This window comes from Microcaecilia unicolor, chromosome 4 (assembly GCF_901765095.1).
Source record: "Microcaecilia unicolor chromosome 4, aMicUni1.1, whole genome shotgun sequence".
NCBI classification, from domain to species: Eukaryota; Metazoa; Chordata; class Amphibia; order Gymnophiona; family Siphonopidae; genus Microcaecilia; species Microcaecilia unicolor.
The window spans coordinates 40692882-40719407 of record NC_044034.1 but is presented as its reverse complement, the minus strand read 5'-3'; the positions used below and the strand labels follow the sequence as shown (position 1 = coordinate 40719407).

Below are 26526 nucleotides of genomic sequence, written 5' to 3'. Positions count from 1 at the left end.
ATAAATATTTATTTATTTATTTATGGTATTTATATCCCACATTATTCCCACCCATGGACAGGCTCAATGAGGCGTACAATAGTCTATTAAGCAACATTAATACAAAATACAGGAACTAGCGTCAGAGAAGGGAAAGAGGAACAACAGGAGGGAGAGGGAGAGAGGGGAAGGTGACAATTTGTCGATGTGGCTGCCGTGGCTCAGAGGGATGTAACACCAGGAGGGCCCACAGCATATGCTCTACCGAAAAGGAAGGTCTTGAGCCGCTTCTTAAAGGTCGGGTGATCTGGGGTGAATTTGACCACTTGGGGCAGTCCGTTCCAGGATTGAGTGCTAAGATAAGAAAAAGAGGACGCATAGACAGTCTTATATTTGAGGCCACTGAGAGCTGGATAGTGGAGATTACAGGGCTCAATTGACATTGTATTACCAATAAAAATTCCCTCCCAATGTGTACACTTTTTCTTGTGATAGTATTTATTTGGTGGGAGGGGGGATTTGTTTGCATTCTAATGTCTGCAAATGTGATTTTCAACTTTATGTTAGAAAAAATTAGAGTCCTTTAACAAAATAGTCTCTGCAGACCCATATTCCTCATTGTACCTGGTATACAATATTTTGTATGTTGCGTAAATACCATCCATTGCTGGGATCCCAAACCCTAAGTTAGTTTGAGTAAATAACATGCCTGAGACAATTTAGGATACCACAGGTTAATAGTACTAGAATCTTCACAGCTCTCTTTCCAGTTATTAATTGAAGCAAAACTAGCATGCACTGACAAGCAATCTCCTCTCATGCTTTCACATAAACTGCATGGAAGATGATGAAATATGTTTTAAAAAGATTAAGATATTCTGGAAAGCCAGAAGCCAATCTAGACCTTTTGTTTACCTATGATTACATGGATTCTCTCAAACTATAAGGCAGGGCTTCTATTCTTAGGTGTTCATCAGATGTATGTTCCATCTAATTAGGGGTTCTTTCAGGGTATGAAAAATCAACTTTTCCTGTTGAGTTAAATACATACACGTGTGCAGCTCTGGTATAGTTGGCCCAGAAGAGACACAAAAATAGAGTGGAGTATTCAAGATAGGCCAGGGAAGGAGTGAGAGTACTGGGGGAAGTGATGTGTTAACAGTTTTTAGCCAATAAACACCTATTTTATTTTATTTAATTTATTTATTTATTTATTTTTAGTACACTTATACCCCGACATTTTCCCACAAAAGCGGGCCCAATGCGGCTTACAAAAATTATATATCAATAAGGGTAATAACTGTTTGAAACAGGTACAATCAAGAGGAAGAAGGTGTGGGCTGAGAGATATAGTTGGGCTATGCCTTCTCAAACAGAAATGTTTTTAAGGATCTCTTGAAAATTTGATGGTCGTCAATCTCCTTTAAGGACCTAGGTAGACTGTTCCAAGTCTTTGGGCTGACGTGGGTGAAGGATGAGGAAAGGAGCATTTTATATCGAACAGATTTATAGCTAGGAAAGCGAAGGTTGAGGTAAGATCGAGCGGTCGAGGAAGCATTTCTGGATGACAGATCTATCAAATCTTCCATGTAGTCAGGGGCCTCCCCATAGATAATCTTGTGAGTTACCAGTTTGCATTAATTATATTTTAAACGTGAAGCACAATGAGAAGTGGCCTAGTAGCTGGAGCCATTGTATAGCACCGTGTTATGTCTAATAGTGCTATAAAAATATTAATAGACTAGGAAGTATTAGTTTAATACATACAGCATACCATATTACCACAATAATTTCATAGTATAAGTGTCACTTCATGGAAAGTAATGATAGATCTCAGGTTATCATGGAATACTATGGGGGTCGTTTACTAAGGCGCACTGGCTTTTTTAGCGCTCGCTAAAAATAGGCGTGTGCTAAACGCTAAAGATGCCAATATATTCCTATGGGGGTCTTTAGCGTTTAGCGCGTGCCTATTTTTAACACCCGCTAAAAACGCCAGCGTGCCTAAGTAAAAGACGCCCTACGATAGCAAATTCAGTCACAATAAACAGTGTCATTACAATGTGGTATGTGAAAATACATATGTGTACCAAGACATACCATAAGTCATGACTAGAGGACCGTCATTGTGACCTAATGCTACCTCGTGCTTGTTTAAATTACATTTTTTTTAATGGTGGTGACATTCAGCCATCAGTCTAGCTCTTCAAATGCCCTGCCACCCCACCAATCTTGCTTCTGCTAAGTCCTTTTCTGCTTCAGGAGATTAGACCAAAACTCCTCACCAACTTGCTTCTCATTTCCTTTTCCTACCTCCTGCTCCTATCTCACTTAACCCTCCATTGCCCCTGGTACAAAATAAGTACCTGTATATAAGTAAACCGCTTTGAATGTAGTTGCAAAAACCTCAGACAGGCGGTATGATATATCAAGTCCCATTCCCTTTTCCTTTTACTAAAGTAGCTCCCACCCCTAGCACGTGCCATTTCTGGTGCTACAAAAAGATGTTCTATTTATATGCGCCGGTGCTTACCCGGCAGTAATCAGGCTGCACCATGCGTGCCTGATTACCACCAGGTTAGCACAAGAGCCCTTACCGTCACCTCAGTGGGTGGCGGTAAGTGCTCCCCCTGAAATGGCCACACGGTAACTGGTTCATTTACCGCACGGCCATTTCTTTTCGAGAATAAAAAGACCCCTTTTTACCCACTCTGGTAAAAGGGGGCCTCAGCGTGCGTCAAAAACGCACGCGGATGTTAGCGCAGGCCCCCTTTTATCACAGCTTCGTAAAAGGACCCCTCAGAAAGCATATGTTGTGCTATTGCCTTTGAAAGCAGGAACGTTTCTGGCTTGATGGAGTCTTGGCTACAAAATAGCAGAGAAGACCCCCGTGAACTTCAGAAGGCAAACATAGGCGACATCTTTGTTTCTGATACTTTCAAAAGTAATCATAAATGAAAAGGGAACAAAAGAACTTGTAATGTTGAGAAAAGAAAGGAAAAAAATGAAGAAAAAGGAACTGGGGGCATCAGATTTATATCAGTAGCCAGGCTATTAGGTCTTCTATAGCACTCTCCTATTTCAAACCCTTGAGCCCTACTGCATAACCTCAATCACTTGCCAACCAGGACCAAAACCTTCAAAGAACTACTGTCCATACTTTATTAAAGAAACTGAAAAATCATACAATTACTTTCAAGATTTGCACCTTAACCCATAAAATCATCCATGGAGAAGCTCCTTCATACATGTCAGACCTAACTGACTTACCAGCACGAAACATCAAAAGTTCATCACGTACCTTCCAAAACCTCCACTACCCTAATTGTAGAGGACTCAAATACCAATCATTACATGCATCTACCTTCACATACCTCTGCACAAAAGCATGGAATAAACTACCGAATACTATAAAAATAACACGGGACTTGACAGATTTCAGGAAATTATTAAAAACGCACTTGTTCGAAGAAACAATAAGAATCCTCCTTAACGACGTAATTATTCTATATCTAAACCAACCACTTACTGATCCCTCTGAATTGATTATATTAATCATATTATCATTTCTGATCATTATATTTTACTGCTTCTTAGTATGAGTTATGTAAATCATTCTACAGACATATCTTCCTCAATTCTTGTATGGTAATCTGTTAAATTAGAACAAACCTCTTACTCTGTTCATAATTATATCTTTTGCAATACAATGTAAGCCACATTGAGCCTGCAAATAGGTGGGATAACGTGGGGTACAAATGCAGCAAATAAATAAATAAATACAAAAGAAATATGACTTCCACTTGCCTTTTACTTTTAAATGAAAATTCTCATAGCAAACTTACAACATATCAAAGAATATGTAAATGGCAACTACCTATCTTGCATTAGCAGATTCAGCACTGATCAAATAATTCCACTGCCCTTACTTTCAAAAATAATGGCAATGATTAATGGTGCACTTTTACTGTTTGCAGAAGAAGTTGCAGCATCGTTAGACTCAAGCTTTAAGCATTACTGGCATTACCTCTTTGATAGTAGAGAACGCTGTTCCAAATGCAACTTCTTGGCAACTTTTTCCAGGCACATTTTCAAATTACATTCTAATGGAATTAGGCAGCGCAAAAGCACAGCATGGTTTCCATGATTTTCCATATTAAATAATGTAAGTTATGCAGACAAAGAGAAGGCCAGACAGATTTATTTCTGCATTGAGCTGCAGTAACTATGTTTGGGATAGTGACCCTGTAGAGATGAATCAAAACTATATATATATATAGGTGAGTAATATCCTTTTGGGAGTGGGAGAAAAGGGGAATGGGAAATGATATACCGCCTTTCTGAGGTTTTTGGGACTACATTCAAAGTGGTTTACATATATTCAGGTACTTATTTTGTAACGGGGCAATGGAGGGTTAAGTGACTTGCCCAGAGTCACAAGGAGCAGCAGTGGGAAATGAACTCAGTTCCCCAGGATCAAAGTCCACTGCACTAACCACTAGGCTACTCCTTCACTAGCAACATTCCATGTAGAAGCCTGCCCTTGCAGATCAGCAATGCGGCCGCGCAGGCTTCTGTTTCTGTGAGTCTGACGTCCTGCACGTACGTGCAGGACGTCAGACTCACAGAAAGAGAAGCCTGCACAGCCGCGTTGCTGATCTGCAAGGGCAGGCTACTACATGGAATGTTGCTAGTGGAATAGCAACATTCCATGTAGAATCTCCAACAGTAGCAACAGAATCTCAACATTCCATGTAAAATCTCATATAGGGAAAGGGAAATGAGAAATGATATACCACCTTTCTGAGGTTTTTGGGACTACATTCAAAGTGGTTTACATATATTCAGGTACTTATTTTGTAACAGGGGCAATGGAGGGTTAAGTGACTTGCCCAGAGTCACAAGGAGCAGCAGTGGGAAATGAACTCAGTTCCCCAGGATCAAAGTCCTGCACTAACCACTAGGCTACTCCCCCACTACTCCAGAGCAGAACCTGAACCTGAAAGTAAAATATGTAGGCAGGCTCTTACTCTTATGGGCTCTGTATATCAGGTCTTGGTGAATTACTTATGGAGAGTTTTAAAACACACTGGTGGCCAAATATCTCCTTTAACAAAATTAGATAGGAAAATCTGATAGAGAAGAGCTATTTTCCTCCTGGAAGTCCAAAATCACTGAGTACAGATCAACCCTTAAATTCCTATATTTACTTAAGCGCAAAGGGGGAATAAAACCACTCCACAAACAGACTAAAAATAAGTACATTTTCCAGTGCAGAGCAAAAAATATTGTGCTCATGATGAGACCTACTGGAAAATTCTCTTACTCTTATTTTCACTTCTGAGAATATAACCTCCCTGTTTACTAAGCTGTGCTAGCAGCTGCTATGTGCTAATGCCCGCAAACACCTTTCACTTTGAATGGGCAGCGTCAACATTGCCGCGCGGCTTAGTAAACAGGGGGGGATAGTATTTTACCTATTTTGCAATTAAAGTGTTTTTTAAATTATAAAATGAATTATTTTACTTGCAGGAAATGCCATGGTCACTGTGAAATGTACAACGATGAAACAGTACTCCCCACAGAAATATTAATGCCATGTGATAGCTTAATTATGATATTTCCCTAAATCATCACAGTTATAACTCCTCTACTGTACCAAATTTAGCATTGAACATCACCTGTTGTTAATAGGCCATCCTTGCAATTATAGGGGAGATTTTTCTTAAACTCATACAATAGACATTGAGCATCTTTATTTTAACCCTCCCAGTAGGAAACAATTGAAGTAATCCAGAAGATTTTGGGTGCCAGAGATCAGTGACCTAGCTATGGGTGGGCCTAATGGACACAGGCCCACCCATTCTTGTCTCAGGCCCATCCAACAGCAGCGACTCACTCCCCTCTCTTCCTCTTCTCCACCAACGGCCCAGCAAGTGTGACCAGCAAGGCTCTCCAATAACAACAGGAAGACGAAGATATAGTGAAGCAACTTTATTCTTATAATGCCCGACACGGCACCGTGTTTCGGCCAAGTGCCTGCTTCAGGGGTCTTAATATGAGTAACAAATGTGTGTAGGCATGAAAGGTTAAAGTGCTTGCTGTTTCGAAAAAGCCGCAAAGTGCAAAAGAGAAATCGCTATCAACGTGGCTAGACGCTGCTAAACAAAGCACGTTGGTAGCGATTTCTCTTTTGCACTTCGCTTCTTTTTCAAGACAGCAAACGCTTCAACCTTTCAAGCCTACACACATTTGCTACTCATATTAAGACCCCTGAAGCAGGCACTTGGCCGAAACACGGTGCTGGGTCGGGCATTATAAGAATAAAATTGCTTCACTATATCTTCGTCTTCCTGTTGTTATTGGAGAGCCTTGCTGGTCACACTAATCTTTTTTTGTGTGGACTTTTGTACGTACTGGACCACAATCAAAAACTGGCACATAAATGGTTGAGCAGAGGGGAACTGAAATCTAGGGATCAGAAGTTGATAGCAGCAGCCCAGGATAGTGGATTACAGACAAGATGGCTCACAGAAAGTACAGGAAAAAAACCCGGTTAAATATGTAGATTCTCTAAGAAAGTGTTAGAAATGGTTACTCCTCTTGTAGCTGGCTGGGAATTTCTGATTGTAGAAAATTTCTGAACAGAAAGACACAAGAAGGTGGCATGTCTCATCCACTGGAAGCTTTGCAAATATTACAGTACTGTTGTACCAGAAAAGTACTGGGATCATGACCTGAGGAGAATTATGGATAATGAAAAGGGTGTGATCACAGGGCCAGCAGAACACTTTTTTGGTTGGAGGAGAAAAATAAACCAATCTTTGGCCACGCCCCTAAGCTCCCCTGTTACTATGTCCTATGTTACTATGAATTCCAGAAGGAAGCTCTCATTGTCATGATGCAAGTACTGTGGGGAGCATTAGCAATAAATCTGATATACTGTATGTCATGATATGTGCAAAACTAACCCATCTGAAGACATTATCATGAGTAAAACATTGGGTTGAATCTTCTTATTCAGTTGGTGAAGTTAGAAGTAGACACACAGATATATTATTAAATCATATGACATATTATGAACGTTAAATTGTGGCCCACAATATTCCCTCTGCTTTAGGAAAGTGCTGCTAGGAACAATGGGCTAAACTTACTGAAGTACACTGCCAATGCATTAACCCATGCAATTGGACCAAAGTATTAATTGAGTTTGCTAATACTGTATTAGTATTTTGGTCATCTATGCATGTTTTGCTGCCGAACTGTTGGCCCCCTCTTTACAGAATTACCCCCATATCTACTGCCTCCCTTATAAGGGTGTATATGTAGTGCACATTTTCCCCCAGATTTTATATATCGCAACCAAAATTGCGAGTTCAAGTTTGGGTGCAAGCCGAAGTTGCACGTACTACTTAATTGAGTAAAGAGCCCTTCACTAGCAATAATTGGGTACTAACAACCAATTATTGCAATTAATTGGTTCCAGTTAGGATTTGTACACGCATCTGGCTGCACGCTCTTCTACAAGGTTTGGCGTCTAACTTTTATATCATGTATCTGAAAAGGGGATGTGGCCAAGGGATGTGTCGGGAGTGTTCCAAAAAGTTACGTGTATATTTACAGAATATGGCCTGAGCACATCCAAGTTAAGTGCTAACATTAACACTTAGTTTTACCAGACATAAGTCCAGTATCTATAAGTTCGATACAGAACTGGTGTCAAGCAACCTTTATAGAATTACGCTTAGCACTGATGCTATTGGTTACCGACTTCTGAACGCCATTTACTGAATCTAGTCCTTTATGCTGTCCATAGCTGATAAGGACAAAATAGCAACTTGACAACAGGTCCCCTTTGATCATACATAGTAATGACACCAAAGAAACTACATCAGATAATGAACAATTAATACAATGATCTAAAGTTGCATTTTGTGATTTAAAAATTGTTTTTCCAAGGAAGCAACGTACATAAGTACATAAGTAATGCCACACTGGGAAAAGACCAAGGATCCATCAAGCCCAGCATCCTGTCCATGACAGTGGTCAATCCAGGCCAAGGGCACCTGGTAAGCTTCCCAAACATACAAACATTCTATACATGTTATTCCTGGAATTGTGGATTTTTCCCAAGTCCATTTAGTAGCGGTTTATGGACTTGTCCTTTAGGAAACAGTCTAACCCCTTTTTAAACTCTGCCAAGCTAACCGCCTTCACCACGTTCTCCGGCAACGAATTCCAGAGTTTAATTACGCTTTGGGAGAAGAAACATTTTCTCCGATTTGTTTTAAATTTACTACACTGTAGTACTATGCTTATACCTATAAATACCTTCTGGGCAACATGATTCCTTTTATCCTTATGCAGCACCGTGCCTGTATCTCCAGGAGTATATAGAATACTGGATTGTGAAGAATGTCTCTTTCTCGTTAGCTTTCCTGCTTCATCCTTATTGGTGTCGGTGCTTTCCTTGTCAACATCTCTGTGCTCCATTTTATTTATTGGAGAGCTGTCAATTGCACAAGAATAATATAAAGCAGATTAGTGTAAGGATATAAACCAGCTTATAATTGAAAAAGAAAAACGCCTATATTGCGACCCAAATCGGGAGATAGACGTTTATCTCACAAAAAAGAATAAAGCGGTATAATCGAAAGCCGAATTTGGACGTTTTCAACTGCACTCCGTCACGGATGCGGACAAAGTTGATGGGGGCGTGTTGAAGGCGTGGTGAAGGCGGAACTGGGGCGTGGTTATCGGGCAATCAGAGATGGGCGCCTTTCGCCGATAATGGGAAAAAAATATGCGTTTTTAGCGAGAATTTAGGGCACTTTTCCTGGACCCTGTTTTTCCACGAATAAGGCCCCAAAAAGTGCCCTAAATGACCAGATGACCACTGGAGGGAATCGGGGATGACCTCCCCTGACTCCCCCAGTGGTCACAAACCCCCTCCCACCACAAAATATGCCGTTTCACAACTTTTTATTTTCACCCTCAAATGTCATACCCACCTCCCTGGCAGCAGTATGCAGGTCCCTGGAGCAGTTGTTAGGGGGTGCAGTGGACTTCAGGTAGGTGGACCCAGGCCCATCCCCCCCCCACCTGTTACACTTGTGCTGGTAAATGGGAGCCCTCCAAACCGCCCCCCAAACCCACTGTACCCATGTGTAGGTGCCCCCCTTCACCCCTTAGGGCTATAGTAATGGTGTAGACTTGTGGGCGGTGGGTTTTGAGGGGGATTTGGGGGGCTCAACACCCAAGGGAAGGGTGCTATGCACCTGGGAGCTCTTTTACCTTTTTTTTGTTTTTGTAAAAGTGCCCCCTAGGGTGCCCAGTTGGTGTCCTGGCATGTGAGGGGGACCAGTGCACTACGACTCCTGGCCCCTCCCATGAACAAATGCCTTGGATTTATTCGTTTTTGAGCTGGGCGCATTCATTTTCCATTATCACTGAAAAACAAAAACGCCCAGCTCACAAATTGTCGAATAAAACATGGACGTCTATTTTTTTCGAAAATACGGTTCGGTCCGCCCCTTCACGGACCCGTTCTCGGAGATAAACGCCCATGGAGATAGACGTTTTTGTTCAATTATGCCCCTCAAAGTGTATCTGGGCAGAAATCTCAACTAGGTAAGAAATCTGTACTTCAATGCAACAGCCACTCCAAGTCCCGGAATTCATCTTTCCCCTCATTTAAATTTCATGACTGTAGATCTAAAGTATGCATTAAATTTGGATATCTTTGAAATAACACCAGAAAACATAGACTACAGAGGCCATGCTGAAATAAGCATGGGGCTTCTAGAATTTAGATTCATAATCCAAAATTTGTATTTATGACTTTAAGAGATCAAAGGACAGATGGGGGAATTACACTCCTTGCGAAGGACCCCAGAGATCTTAGCTGGAATTGAATCTGTATTTATAAAGAAAATGAGCTTGGTGGTCTCAGCTTTGGTGCTTTTGAGAAAAATGTAGATGCAATTTAAAAGGGTTAGTTTTAACTCAGAGTGTAGGAATCTCGGTGGATCCATACAGTAATGCCTCGAGGAAAAGAATTCTATACAAACCAGCAGCGGTGTTCTCTATATCTGTAGCATGCTCAAGTCTTGCCCACGTGTGTATTTTCTACTCCGTAGTTTTCTATATAGTGTTTGCGGGAGTACGTTTATGTCTAGATGTTTGTGTGTTCATGCATTGTGGGAATGAGCATAAATAACATTCAACAATTGTCTCCAATGCACATAAACTTATAGAAAATGTTTAGCACATTTTTACATTTGTGTTTTGGATCTTCAGCAGCTTGGCTACCTGAGTGCATATCATTTTTTTCAAAAGCACATGTTGCCCTTTCGTCATATGATTCAAACTTCCAAGCAATTATTTTCAGAAAAACTCAAAATAAGCTACTTAGCTTCCAAATTGTCAACCCCGGAGCCTCTGCGCATGGGGAAAACAGCCCCCGCCACTAGGACAGGGCCCTTTTTCCCGCAGCTTGGTAATAGGACCCCCTCAATTACCTCAATATTAGCTGGATAAATGCCACATAAAGAAATTCTAGGGTGGTACAGTTCCTAGATGAAATAATTGACTGTTTCATGAAACAGCTGTTTCAGAAACTGAGTAAGAGGGTGAGCTATTTTAGATCCAGTCCTTCATGGAATGCAGGACTTGGTGCAAAAGATATGGTGTTGAGGTCACGTGGAGGGGCATAATCGAAAGGGACGCCCAAGTTTTGCTGAGGACGTCCTCGCAAAATGTCCCGGTGGAGGGGCGGGGAAACCCATATTATCGAAACAAGATGGACGTCCATCTTTCGTTTCGATAATACTGTCAGGGACGCCCAAATCATGAAAATTAGGTCGTCCTTAGAGATGGTCATCCCTAGATTTGGTCGTTTCTGATTTTCGGCGATAATGGAAACCAAGGACGCCCATCTCAGAAACGACCAAATGCAAGCCCTTTGGTCGTGGGAGGAGCCAGCATTCGTAGTGCACTGGTCCCCCTGACATGCCAGGACACCAACCGGGCACCCTAGGGGGCACTGCATTGGACTTCATAAATTACTCCCAGGTACATAGCTCCCTTACCTTGTGTGCTGAGCCCCCCCAACCCCCCCCCCCCCCAAAACCCACTACCCACAACTGTACACCACTACCATAGCCCTTACAGGTGAAGGGGGGCACCTAGATGTGGGTGCAGTGGGTTTCTGGTGGGTTTTGGAGGGCTCACATTTACCACCACAAGTGTAACAGGTAGGGGGAGGATGGGCCTGGGTCCGCCTGCCTGAAGTGTACTGAATCCACTAAAACTGCTCCAGGAACCTGCATACTGCTGTGACGGACCTGAGTATGACATATGAAGCTGGCAAAAAATATTTTTAAAGATGTTTTTTTAGGGTGGGAGGGGGTTAGTGACCACTAAGGGAGTAAGGGGAGGTCATCCCTGATTCTCTCCGGTGGTCATCTGGTCAGTTTGGGCACCTTTTTGTGCCTTCATCATAAAAAAACAGGACCAGGTAAAGTCGTCCAAGTGCTCATCAGGGACGCCCTTTTTTTTCCATTATGGGTCGAGGATGTCCATGTGTTAGGCATGCCCAAGTCCCACCTTCGCTACACCTCCGACATGCCCCCGTGAACTTTGGTCATCCCCGTGACAGAAAGCAGTTGGGGATGCCCAAAATCGGCTTTCGATTATACCGATTTGGGCGACCCTGTGAGAAGGACGCCCATCTTCCGATTTGTGTCAAAAGATGGGCGTCCTTCTCTTTCGAAAATGAGCCTGTTAGTATCAGTGATCCTAGATCAAATTTGAGTTCTAACCTAGATCGAGGACTCTAAGGAATTCAACTATATTAATATTAACACAATATAAAACAATTAAAAGAAATTAAAAAAGTTATTATGTTACTATGTAAAATGTTCTATTGCGTATTGTGTTGACATTGTGGGTGGCATACTATGCCATGCTTTGTATTGTTATTTGAGTGTTTTTGCTTCTGTAATTGTCTATTGCTCATGTTTGATTTATTCTTACTGTACACCGCCTTGAGTGAATTCCTTCAAAAAGGCGGTAAATAAATCCTAATAAAAAAATAAATATATATATGTGTACTGTATTATTCTTGTGTTTTGCAAACTGCTTTGAATTGCACTATGTCTAAGAATGGCAGCATACAAATATGCACATATAACATAACATGATATTCCTGTGGCTTAGCAACCTCAGTGCTTCTGAAAAAAAAACATAAAAAAGACTGGTCTAAAATATGCTATCCTTTCCTCAACCTAAGCTACACATCGTTTTCTATATAGCTTGTACACTTTTAGTTGGAGCATGAGGAAGCATTACTGCTACTACTTATCATTTCTATAGCGCTACTAGACGTACGCAGCGCTGTACACTTGAACATGAAGAGACAGTCCCTGCTCGACAGAGCTTACAATCTAATTAGGACAGACAAACAGGACAAACAAGAGATAAGGGAATATTAAAGTGAGGATGATAAAATAAGGGTTCTGAACAACTGAACAAGGGTTAGGAGTTAAAAGCAGCATCAAAAAGGTGGGCTTTTAGCTTAGATTTGAAGACGGCCAGAGATGGAGCTTGACGTACTGGCTCAGGAAGTCTATTCCAGGCATATGGTGCAGCAAGATAAAAGGAACGGAGTCTGGAGTTAGCAGTGGATGAGAAGGGTGCAGATAAGAGAGATTTACCCAGTGAACGGAGTTCCCGGGGAGGAATGTAGGGAGAGATGAGAGTGGAGAGGTACTGAGGAGCTGCAGAGTGAATGCACTTATAGGTCAATAAAAGGAGTTTGAACTGTATGCGGAAACGGATAACATTCTCAGAGGTGTGTTCAAAGTACAGGAGGAAACAATGTAAATCTAAAACATGGGTGCTATTTTCCCTTCTCAGCCACCCACAAAAGATGAGGGTAGCTCCTTTTAATGTGTGTACTTCTTATCCATTTCAAAGAGAAACTGCGGGCATTGTTTCTCTTTTGAAACAATTGTCAAAGTCAGCTGAAGAGGTCCTGCACCGGTGGCCCAGAATGCTCCCATACTCGCCGCAGCTGTCAGCACTCTCTATAGGCCACAGCCAAGCCGGCCTTCCTTCCCTCCTGCATAAGCGCAAAAACTGAGCATGCACGGGAGGGGGGTGAGTTGGCACAGCAGTAGCCCATAGAGAGTGCTGCCGGATGCAGCAAGTACGGGAGCATTCTGGGTTGTCGGAGCAAGACCTCTTCAGCTGGAGTGGGCCTGACCACAAAGTGAATGGGCCCAGACCTACCCAAGTATAAGTGAGAGTGGAATGTTTGACCACGGAAATTCAAATCCTGGAGACAAGAATGTTTAAGATTCTTGTCGCCAGGATTTGAATTTCCGTGGTCAAACATCCCACTCTCACTTATACTTGTGTTTTCCCGTGGGGAGTTCGAGTTCTCCGCTTGGCTGCGGATTCTTCTGAACCCAGGCCTACCCAGGCACATCCGTGACTACCCCATTACTCTAGGCAACAAAGTACAAGTGAATGCAGTGCTTTCATTGAGGTGCCCAGAAGGAACTGATCCACACTTACTACTACTACTATTTAGCATTTCTATAGCGCTACAAGGCATACGCAGCGCTGCACAAACATCACCTTTTAAGAATAGTATCCTCCACCTCGATATAAACTGAGAGGTCAGCATGAAGATACCTGTGCACTGATTGTCCACCATAGTCCAGCCTTGCCATAAATTCCCATATCCAATACTGTCACCTGGATATCCTTCAGAAACATGCTCTCAGAAAACGGGGAAATGCTAGAGATGAAATGTTTCTGTTTTTGTGAACTATAAAAAAGTATGTAAGCATACTGCCATCTATTGGCATGTTCACAGCATTCTCGCTATAAGTAATTTCTCCCATTTGAAAAAAAGAGCAAACGACACAAAAAGAAAACAAGACTAGATTTTAGATTCTGAAATGTATGCATCAGTTCCTGAACTAGGATGTACAGACTTGTGTGTCTGATATTAAACAAAACAAACAAACAAACAAAAAAACAATGATGTAGCTGTCCTGCTGTTGACCATATAATACTTTTAAAAACCTATGTATAAATTTGGCCATTCTATATGAAGGACAGCCAGATGTGTAAATCAGCATACACAAGTGCAGCTCCTTTCGAAATCCTAGAAACATAACTGGTTATTGTCTTGATGCTGTCGTGTTGACTGGTTTTCTTGCCAGTTTGGTCTTCGGGGGAGAGGGGAAAGGGAGAAGGCAAAAACCGCTGGGGGAATAAGGGAACAACCCCCTCCTCCTAATCCCTCCAGTGGGCAGCTGTTTACCAAATCCTAAACGTGCTTGGTAGCAAGTGTAAATCCCAACATCGAACTTTAACAACATAGGCTCTCTTTAATAAAGTCACACTAGTGATTCCTGTGCTGTAAATGAGAGGAAGCCCAATCAATTCCTGCATTCTAAATATGGTGCCCAAAGTTGGGGACCAATATTTTGGCTAGAGAGACACTCCTGCTTATAATCGAAAGAGAAAAACGCCTATATTGTGACCCAAATCGGGAGATAGACGTTTATCTCCCAAAAACGAATAAAGCGGTATAATCAAAAGCCAAATTTGGACGTTTTCAACTGCACTCCGTTGCGGATGCGGACAACGTTGATGGGGGCGTGTCGAAGGCGTGGTGAAGGTGGAACTGGGGCGTGGTTATCTGCCGATCAGAGATGGGCGCCTTTCGCCGATAATGGAAAAAAAATATGTGTTTTTAGCGAGAATTTAGGGCACTTTTCCTGGACCCTGTTTTTCCACGAATAAGGCCCCAAAAAGTGCCCTAAATGACCAGATGACCACTGGAGGGAATCGGGGATGACCTCCCCTGACTCCCCCAGTGGTCACGAACCCCCTCCCACCACAAAATATGCCGTTTCACAACTTTTTATTTTCACCCTCAAATGTCATACCCACCTCCCTGGCAGCAGTATGCAGGTCACTGGAGCAGTTATTAGGGGGTGCAGTGGACTTCAGGCAGGTGGACCCAGGCTCATCCCCCCCCCCACCTGTTACACTTGTGCTGGTAAATGGGAGCCCTCCAAACCGCCCCCCAAACCCACTGTACCCATGTGTAGGTGCCCCCCTTCACCCCTTAGGGCTATAGTAATGGTGTAGACTTGTGGGCAGTGGGTTTTGAGGGGGATTTTGGGGGCTCAACACCCAAGGGAAGGGTGCTATGCACCTGGGAGCTGTTTTACCTTTTTTTTTTTTTTTTTTGTAAAAGTGCCCCCTAGGGTGCCCGGTTGGTGTCCTAGCATGTGAGGTGGACCGGTGCAGTACGAATTCTGGCCCCTCCCACGAATAAATGTCTTGGAGTTATTCGTTTTTGAGCTGGGCGTTTTCGGTTTCCATTATCGCTGAAAAACAAAAACGCCCAGCTCAAAAAAAGATAAACGTCCATGTTTTTTCGAAAATACGATTCGGTCCGCCCCTTCACGGACCCGTTCTCGGAGATAAACGCCCATGGAGATAGGCGTTTCTGTTCGATTATGCCCCTCAATGAGTGCCTATAATTGGGCATTAATTGGCAACAATTTGAATTTACTCACACATCTTGCTATATACTATTCTATAACAATGTGCACACAAATCCCTTAGGGCGCAACCCAAAAGGTAGTTTGGCTAGTCCCATAGGGTGCAACCCAAAAGGGGGTGTGGCTAGTCCCATACCCCCAGATTCTATATAGCATGCCTAGAGTTATGCACAGATGTATTCTATAAATATGCATACAGATTAATTGTTTTAACAAAGTGTTAAACATTGTTATCAGCTCTTAACAAGCAATAACGAGCACTAATTGGCAAAAATTAGATTTAACACGTATACATTGCTAAGCATATTCTGTAATGCACTGCGATTAAATTCTAACACGCACAGGCAAAAAGGGGAGTGCATAGGGGCGTGGAAATGGGCATTTTGTGGGCGTTCCTAAATCTATGCATGTTGTTATAAACAATGGGTCAGTGCACGTAAATCTGTGCACAGGGATTTACACCAGCTTTTCATTGGCATAAATGGATGTGTGTAGATTTAGTCACATCAACTATGTCTAAGCGTATTCTGAATACCGTGCGCAGATTTACACACAGTATTTAGAATATGCTTAGGTGTGATTGCCTAACGTGCGTTAATTTTAGGCGTCGTATGTAGAATTGGGCCAATAGGGTGCAACCCAAAAGGGGGCACGGCAAGGTGCATGGGCAGGTCAGGGGAATTCCTGAAATTTGCATCCAGTGTTATAGAATAGCAGGAATGTGCACCCAAATTGGGAACCAAGAATTATACGTGGTTTCAGTAGGTGTAAGTCCTGGTGCCCAAATTTGGGTACCGAAATTGGCACTTAATGCTATTCTATAAGTACATCAACTTTGAGTGCCCATTATAGAATTAGCATTGAGCGCCAATATTTTTCAGTGCCAAATTTTGAGTGCCATTTACTGAATCGAGCCCTTAGTCCCTTTTTGAAATGGGGAATAAACATCTATGAACTTGGCGCACCTTGTCCTGCCCAAAACACGCCCAGACCATGACCCCTTGCCATTTGCATGCACTTGGGTTTGATGTGTGCATATCCCAGCTGTGTAAAATGGGGTCTTAGACAAGCATTTACATGCCGATTTATGCATATATCAAACGCAAATAGGATTGTAAAATAAGAGCCTATACTTAGCAATTTTAGAAAAGATGCTACCTATATCTAAGGAAGGTAGCATGGATGGTCCTTCAAAGTACACATGTATTCTGCATTTTAGAACTGCAATACACGTACACAGTGGCAATTTTACCTGTCGCCGGTCACAGCTTCACATAAACCCAGGATAACTTCTAGTGCTTACAAAGAATTCAAAAACCACTTCTCTGGAGAGAAAGTTAGTCTGAGGACAGCTCCCTAATTAGCCACTCTTGTCAGGCTTTCAAAATTTGCCACTTTAGTATGCATGTGACAAAATCATCCACGGAAATGCCCCAGCCTACATGTCAGACCTGATAGACTTACCACCCAGGAACGCTAAAAAATCATCCCGCACATTCCGTAATCTTCACTTACCTAACTGCAAAGGTCTAAAATACAAACTAACGAATGCGTCAACCTTTTCCTACTTGAGCACACAATTCTGGAACGCGCTGCCGCGCAACTTAAAAACAATCTATGAATTAACTAACTTCCGCAAACTACTGAAGACCCATCTCTTTGACAAGGCACACCACAAAGATCAACAAATGTGAACTCCTACACACATATCCAGTATTGCCTTATGATATTTGCTTGTTATATTACTATCATGCTTTATTATTATCATGTTACCCAAGATCCTTTTGCAATACTAAATCTCTATTTTCTCATATATTTCCTCTATTCATGATGTAATGTAAGCCACATTGAGCCTGCAAAGAGGTGGGAAAATGTGGGATACAAATGCAATAAATAAATAAACTAAATAAATAATTTACATGGGTAAGATGTAAAACTATCATTATAGATAGATAGATAGATAGATAGATAGATAGATAGATAGATAGATAGATAGATAGATAGATAGATAGCACTACTTATAACTCCCCTTAGAGATATTGCTTTTTTGAAAAACCTTTTCTGTTGTACGAAATGTATGTTTTATTGTTTGTACTACGTATACATTGTAAAAAAAGGCTCAGAATACATTGAGCCTTTAATAAAATACTTTCATACTTCTAAATAGACTAACTTAAATGTCCGTTTCCTAGATAACCTATACAAAGCTATCCTCATAACTTAAATACTTGTATGCCAAAGCACAAATAAGCAGGTGCATCTTCTAAATATATGACTACACACCTAGACCAGTAGTTCCCAAACCTGTGAAGGAGAACCACTAGCCAGTCAGGTTTTCAGAATACCCATGACAAATATGCAAAAAAGAAATCTGCATGCAATGAAAGCAGTGGCTGTAAATCTATCTCATGAATATTCATTGTGGGTGTCCTGAAAAACTAACTAGCTGGTGGTCTTTCTAGACAGGTTTGGGAGCCACTAGTAGTTAAAAAATCTTCAATTAAGGATAAATAATATTAACAGCATTGATAATTATAAGAGAAGATTGATCCAGTGGGTTTTATAACCGGCCACCTAGGCTTGGACGTGCATACTTTGCATTGATTTTAATAAGGCAACATCCCCCTAATTCTAAAAACCTTGCCAAAAATTGTGCACACATATTTGATTCGATTCGGCCCTGAATACTGCCCAAAATATGTTATTCATATTAGGCCGAATAGTGAGAGTAAAATATGCTTTTTAGTACAGCTCTATAGATATGTGTTTGTGTACACATACAGAAAGAGAGAGAGAGAGAGATTTGATGTAGCCTCCTCCTGCTGAAATCATGCTACTTTGGTTCCTGTAAAGTGATAAATTCAAGACACTCTACTATCCCTTCCTGAAAATATATTACAAGTTGAAGGGACGTAGGATATTAACCCTCATTCCTCCTCTTTTCTGCAATCAACAACCTCACAAACTGGTCTTGCTGCAGTTACTGCAAGATAATCATTTGTCTTTCAAGTTAAATGCATTATCTATTAAAAAATATATACCACAGTACTGCAAAATATTTCCAAAGGGAAAACAAAAATCAGTAAACGACAACATCCCAAGTTGTTACCAGTCTTCTAACTTAAATATTTCCCCAAAGGGTTGTTATCTGACATATTTTTTTCTAAATATTGTTGACATTATCAAGACTTTTTTTTTTCTTAAAAATATACATACCTGTTCTCAGGAAGTAGACTTTCCATTACGGTTTTCTACAGGACAAACTTAATAGATGCAACCACTGACTGATCGACAAAATAGAGAGAAAAAGGAATTCCTTAGTCACAGCATTGTAAAAATACTTCTGAATTGCAGCTTCATGTTAACACCTCAACCTAGTAACAAACTCTTGAGATATACAATAAACAATATTATCAGCCTTCAAGTGCAGAGAGTTTCAAATTCCACAGCAAAGTGACAGCATGAGCGAGGCCTTGGTTTATTTACTATTATGAAGCTAAACTATATCGTTGCTATGTTGATATTTACCCAGGAATCACATCCATCTTTCTGATTTATTTACTGTGCACATACTTGGCTTTTTTTTTTTTTTCTTTCAGAGCAGAAGTCAACAGTGTGCAAGGATGAATGAGGTATAAAGTTTACTTAACTCTTCACAATGTCTTTTCAATGAGTGCTACATGCCAGGGGCATACTGACAGGGAGGCCTTGGGGTGTGGGCTCCCCCTCCCCCAGTTCTGACTCAGGCTCTTCCAGGCCACACACACATAGGAGTTGATGGAGGTCCTTAGAAGAGGTGGTAGCTCAGCTGGCAGGGATTCTGAGGCCTCACGAGCAAAAGAAATCCACAGCCATGTCCACCGCTAGTAGGAAGACTGACTGGAGTTGGTCCCTCCATTTCCTGCTGCTCCATCTCATTATAGAAGCGCTTCACAAGTGTATTCATTATTCATGTGTGGCATTTCCTGATACTGATCTCACAAGTTCAGCATTGGTAAGTGCCACCTGCAAATACTACTACTACTACTACTACTACTACTACTTAACATTTCTAGAGCACTACTAGGGTTACGCAGCGCTGTACAAATTAACGAATAAGGACGGTCCCTGCTCAGAAGAGCTTACAAGCTAAAGGACGAAATGTCAAGTTGGGGTAGTTGAGATTTCCTGAGAAGAGGTGTAGTGATTAGGTGCCAAAGGCGACATTGAAGAGGTGGGCTTTGAGCAATGATTTGAAGATGGGTAGGGAGGGGGCCCGGCGTATGGGCTCAGGGAGTTTGTTCCAAGCATGGGGTGAGGCGAGGCAGAAAGGGCGAAGCCTAAGAGTTGGCGGTGGTGGAGAAGGGTACTGAAAGGAGGGATTTGTCTTGAGAGCGGAGGTTACGGGTAGGGACGTAAGGGGAGATGAGGGTAGAGAGGTAAGGAGGGGCTGCAGATCAAATATTCAAATATTGAATATTCAAATATTCAAATATTGAATATACTCACTTTCTGGCCCTCTAGACGCAAAGATAGAGCTATGGGGAGTAGAGGGATTAGCTCCTTCAGGCTAGTTAATATGAGAGGGACAAACTTTTAAAAGAGAGGTTGGTTAAGAGGTGGTAGGGAGGGAAGCAGGGGAAGTGGAGAAGCCAGGGAGAGATGCTGGGCAAGGGAGAGGAAACAGCAAGGGGAGGATGCTGAGGCAGGGAAGGAATTGAAGAGGTAGGGGACATATACTATGGGAGGGGGCAAGGCGTAGGGAAACGTTGTGGAGGAAGGGTGGACAGGCAACGACAATTTCTGGGAAATGGTGAGAGAGAGTTTCAGAGGGAATCGATGCTGGAAAATAGAGAGACAGAGGAAATGGGTGCTGGAAATGGAAGCAAGGGGCAGATGGGGGACGGAAGGTAGAGAGTAAGGAAAAAAAAAAAGAGAAGAAAACCTCAAACAACAGTCACAATACAGAACTAAAAATAAAAGAAGTGGGTAGACCAATGAAATTCCAAACCAGTGATTTATTAAAAGCAATAAAAAAAAGACTCAACGCAGTCTGCGTTTCAGCGCACAATACAACAGTGTCAAAAGAATAAGCTAACAATTGTGTCAAGTCAATCAGCACCGATAATTGCTAATTAACAATTATTGACACTGACATTAATTAGAATTCACATGCGCAACTGTGTAAGCATATTCTATAAAAAAAATTCTAAGGAACCTACTTGACAAAGGGGTGTGGCAATGGGCATGGAATGGGCGGGTCATAGGAATTTCTAAAAACTATGGGGTCTTTTACTAAGGCACGCTAGCATTTTTATAATGCACTAAAATTTGGGCGCGCTAAAAGTTAGAGATCACCGTATATTCCTACGGACGTCTCTAACATTTAGCGCTCCCTAAATATTAGCATATGCTAAAAACGCTAGCGCACCTTAGTAAAAAGAGGCCCTATGTGTGTTGTTGTAGAGTCCACCCAGTCCACCCCTAATTTAGGCATAGGAATTTACACTAAGTTTTACTTGGCATAACTGCCTGCAACTAAATTTAGGGCCCTGTTTACTAAGGCATGTTAGCATTTTTTTTTTATTTATAAGAATTCAAATTTACAAGCAATAAAATAACTTGCCAGAAATACAGAGAAAGTAATACACAAGAATTATTTCAATCAGGTAATTCTATACTCTTCCTTAGACCACAAAATAGGGAGAGTGAAACAAGACAAGGAGATCAATTAAACAACAGTAAACAGAAAAAAAAAACGTGGTATTAACCTGATTATCCCCAGTTATTATTTATCTGAATCATTATTCCACATTGATCATCTGGTTGGCTTCTTCAAACCCAAAACGGCATGTATTCAATTTATTTAATTGGAAACATACTTATTGTGCAATATTAGTAAAAAGTAATACACCTAATTTCATTTTTTCTCTTTTAAAACCAGAAATTATTTAACAATGCGAACACTTGAGTCTCTAATCCAATTCCCACTGACTAAAATAATCCCTGTTTCACAGGCTTCACTCCTTTTGAATTAATATTACTTAAGTAATAATTTATAGGCGTGTTAGCATTTTTAACTCGCCTACAATTAGCACGTGCGCTGTGTAGGCACCTATAGGGATATTGTAGGCACATACACAGTTAACATGCGTACATAGTTAACATGCGCTAAAGGCTATAACACGGCTTAGTAAACAAGGCCCTTAGTCACGCAGACAAGCTCTAGGCATATTCTATAAACCATGCCCAGGATTGTTTATAGAATACACTTAGGCATTTTATTTTTGGGGGGAGGCGCTGATTATTTAGGTGTGATATATAAAATGTAGCCCTATATGCCATTATTTTTGCTTAAATTATTTTTACCTCTGGGTGGGTCCAGGGGGGTGAGGAGACTCTCGTTGGTGCCTGAGGGTAGGGGCTGCTTGAGATGTGGTCCCACCACAGGTGCTCATGCTCTGGAGCAGCGGAGTTGTTTCTGGAGCTGCGGAAGTCCCCACCAATTGGTCTCGAGGCTCAGGCAGAGCTGGGACCTTTCTTAAAGCTGCCCCCTACAAAAATCAAGCCTTCTGCAGCTCCAAAAACTAGTCTGCTGCTCTGGAGTACCCACACCCGTGGCAGGACCGTGGCTCATGTGAGCACCAATGGGATTCTCCTCACCCCCACCAGAGGTAAAAAAATAGATAACCTTGGATTACACTTTTGACAGTTCCTCTGTGTACATCCATATGCTGATAGTTTGTTTGTCTAGGGTGCACCAATATGGCAGCTGCATGAGGGAGATGGCTTCAACTTGTTGATTCTAATAAATACAGGGCTTTTTTGAGGGGGTACTTGGGGGTACTGAGTACTGGCACCTTTTCCATTGTCTTCTAACATTGACCCATGGTCCCTAAGTTTTAATGAAAGAGCTCAGGCTCTACACACCAGTTCTGCCTTGTCATAGATTCTGTGACTGGTTGCAGGGAGCCTGGCTATTGTGGGGTGGGTCCCTCAGTGATCACCCCCATCCCTGAAGGATGGTCTGGCATTTGAGTACCGGCACCTTTTTTGCACTGAATAAATATAACTAAATTGTTTAATGTGCAGGGACTTCCATCATGTCTTTTACCTTTATAAGTATCCCAGGCAGCTATGGTCTTATATACAATGCAATAGCAACCATATGTACTTATGCCAATTCTTTCACACGATATAATAATGTCAGTTCAACAGATGTATATATAATTCTCAGTAGGATCCTCAGAGTTCACAGCATCAGTGTTGCTTAAACTGGATTGTGCCAGAGCAACAATGTGCAAATCTTCATTGATCCAATTCATTTAAAGTCATTCTTCTATCCATTTGTAGCTTTTGTTATTTTTACTTAAAAATCAAACAGCTTTCACCACTTTCAAATTTTAATAGACATATAATGAAATAGTGCCACTTAACTTGCAGCTGATTTCAAGTCTGTAAGAACTTGAAGATTTGCACATTGTTGCTGTGGCATAATCCAGTTTAAGCAACGTCGATGCTGTGAACTCTGAGGATCCTACTAGGAATTATATATACATCTGTTGAATTGATGCTAGTATATCATGTGAAAGAATTGGTATAAGTACATATGGTTGCTATTGCATTGTATGTAAGAACATAGCTGCCTGGGATACTTATAAAGGTTCAACTTTTTGATGTCATGCCATCCCTTCTCATAAAACCTCCTTGACTGGAAGCATTGCAGGCAGCAGAGCCAGCTCCCGCAGTCATGTCAGCAGCAGCCCCGCTGTCTCATTGAGCACAGGAGTTGAAAGCCAGCCTTCACAGTGATGTCAGCAGCAGTCCCACTGTCTGATTGGGCACAGGAGTTGAGTGCTGGGACTAGGGAAGTGCATCTGGATAAACCACACCCCCTGCCAGCTGAAACCAGGTTGGGAGCATTTTACTAAGCTGCGTAGGTGCCCACGTGCGCCCAACATGTGTCAATTTGGAGTTACCGCCCAGCTACCGCGTGGCCCTTGCGGTAATTTCATTTTTTACATGCATCCGCTACGTGCGCTGGAAAATAATTTTTATTTTCTTGTTCATGGCAGAAACCGGGCGGTGATTGTCATTCTACGTGCATAGACGACACGGTTAATGCGTGAGAGCTTACCGAAAAGTCAATGGCTGGAAGTAAAGTCTCAGACCCAAAATGGATGCATGCCAATTTAGATTTTGCCGCATGTCCATTTTTGCCACAAATTTTTTTTAAAGGCCTTTTTTACCAGTGTGCTAAAAAAATGGATCTGCGCGCATCTAAAACACACGCCTACACTAGCGCAGCTCATTTTTCAGTGCACCTTAGTAAAAGGACCCCTGAGTTTGGAGACTGCAGACAATGAGAACCAGTGAAGTGGATGATGTCAAGGGACAAAGGCCAAGATTCTATATATCACACCTAAAAAAATCAGCGCCAAGAAATATATACCTAGGCGTATTCTATAAAGTATGCCTAAATTTAGGCATACCTTATAGAATAAATAAAGTTAGGCATACTTTATAAATAAAATAATCCTAAATTTCTGTGCAGTTTATAGAATACACCTACACTTAAAATAAGCCTAAATTTCCACTCGGTTTATAGAATACACCGAGCACCTGTCCGCGTGACTAAATTTAGTTGCAGGCAGTTACGTCAAGTAAAAACTTGGTGTAAATGCCGACACCTAAATTAGGCACTTACCGTATGTATTCTATAACAATGCGCATAAGTTTTAGAAATGTCCATGATTCTCCCATTACAAGCCCATGGCCACACGCCCTTTGACTTAGAATATATGCACATCACATTACAGAATACATTTGTGTGCATAAATTCTAATTAATGCCAGCTAATGTCAATAATTTTTTATTAATTGGCAATTATCGGTACTGATTGGCTTGTTAACTAATTAAGATGTGTGCACAAATCCAGAATATGACCGGATTTGCGCACGCAACTTACATCACGCTATATAGAATCTGTGGGTAAATGTGCAGCAGTGGTCATTGATGAGCAGTGTGAATCTCTTTTGAAGCCATTGAAACAACTAATTTGCAAAGTTTGTTTTTGTTACATTTGTACCCCACGCTTTCCCACGCATGGCAGGCTCAATGCGGCTTACATGGGGCAATGGAGGGTTAAGTGACTTGCCCAGAGTCACAAGGAGCTGCCTGTGCCTGAAGTGGTAATTGAACTCAGTTCCTCAGGACCAAAGACCACCACCCTAACCACTAGGCCACTCCTCCACTGTTGCTACTATTGGAGATTCTACATGGAATGTTGCTATTCCACTAGCAACATTCCATGTAGAAGTCGGTCCTTGCAGATCACCAATGTGGCCGCGCAGGCTTCTGCTTCTGTGAGTCTGACGTCCTGCACGTACGTGCAGGACGTCAGACTCACAGAAACAGAAGCCTGCGCAGCCTTCTACATGGAATGTTGCTAGTGGAATAGCAACATTCCATGTAGAATCTCCAATAGTAGCAACATTCCACCTAGAATCTCCAATAGTATCTATTTTATTTTTGTTACATTTGTACCCTGCGCTTTCCCACTCATGGCAGGCTCAATGCGGCTTACATGGGGCAATGGAGGGTTAAGTGACTTGCCCAGAGTCACAAGGAGCTGCCTGTGCCTGAAGTGGGAATCGAACTCAGTTCTTCAGTTTCCTAGGACCAAAGTCCACCACCCTAACCACTAGGCCACTCCTCCACTGTTGCTACTACTTGACATTCTACATGGATCACCAATGTGGCTGCGCAGGCTTCTGCTTCTGTGAGTCTGACGTCCTGCACGTACGTGCAGGACGTCAGACTCACAGAAACAGAAGCCTGCGCAGCCTTCTACATGGAATGTTGCTAGTGGAATAGCAACATTCCATGTAGAATCTCCAATAGTAGCAACATTCCATGTAGAATCTCCAATAGTATCTATTTTATTTTTGTTACATTTGTACCCCGCGCTTTCCCACTCATGGCAGGCTCAATGCGGCTTACATGGGGCAATGGAGGGTTAAGTGACTTGCCCAGAGTCACAAGGAGCTGCCTGTGCCTGAAGTGGGAATCGAACTCAGTTCCTCAGTTCCCCAGGACCAAAGTCCACCACCTTAACCACTAGGCTCATCATCTACACTGTAGTTTTGCAAGCTGTAAGGTCTTTGCTCCTATACCTAAATAACTTGTCTGATGATGGAATAAAGAAAATGTTGTCAGATACAGTGAAATCTGTGACTGACAGTTTTTCTTGTCTTTTTGAAGCTGATTTTCTTACTGTTGCGATTCGCATTGACCCAAGGTTTATAATACAGGCAATAACTGATGACCTAAAACAAATGGAAGCAAAATTGAATTTTTTTTTTTCATTTATTCTTCCAAATCATCACATGTCAGATAAGCAGGACAACCAGGATTTGACTGAAGACAAAGCTGCTGAACCTCCCAGTAAAAAAACAGAAGTTTCTTCTGCTGATTTTGACTTCTGGGCTGCAAGGGACTGCTCTAATTCTCAAGTGTGCTATGATGATGGCACAAGTTCAGTTCACCCCTTTCTGAGACTGAAACTAAAATCAACAAATTCATTGCAGAACCCTGCTTACCTCGGACTGAAAGCAGGTCCTCTCTAGTGGTATAACTTACTCTTAAAATCAGTTTGAGGAAACATAATCAAAAATATGTTTGACTCTAACCAAGGAAAAGTCAGCAGCTTAACCCTCACAAATAGTCTTGCATTTTCTGGGCTGCATTATGAAAATGTCATTCCTGCAATCTTCAGGGCTTCCATCCTTTTCCTGCTACTGATTTTATTTACATATCATTATACTAAGGAAATTGAAAAGAGAACTCGCTCCTGCACACCTACCTTGATGTCTGCTAGTTTTTCCATGTTTCTCTGATGAGTTCATGGTCCATTCCATGCATTTATGCATTCAGACATCCTGATATATTTAAAATAACTATGAGATGGCAGCAA

General features: G+C 41.8%; 1 protein-coding gene across 1 annotated transcript in view; it reads right to left on the bottom strand.

Annotated features, from left to right (window-relative positions):
* The window catches only part of LOC115467854 (cyclic nucleotide-binding domain-containing protein 2-like), a 123434-nt gene extending 104502 nt beyond the window's left edge, over positions 1–18932 (bottom strand). Inside the window, exons 1-2 of the mRNA XM_030199349.1 lie at positions 18789–18932; positions 8311–8488 (exon numbers count right to left, since the gene is read on the bottom strand). Coding sequence (XP_030055209.1) covers positions 8311–8488; positions 18789–18814 — 204 coding nt within the window. The 5' untranslated portion in view covers positions 18815–18932. The remainder of the gene's footprint in view (positions 1–8310; positions 8489–18788) is intronic.
* Positions 18933–26526: the final 7594 nt, after the last annotated feature.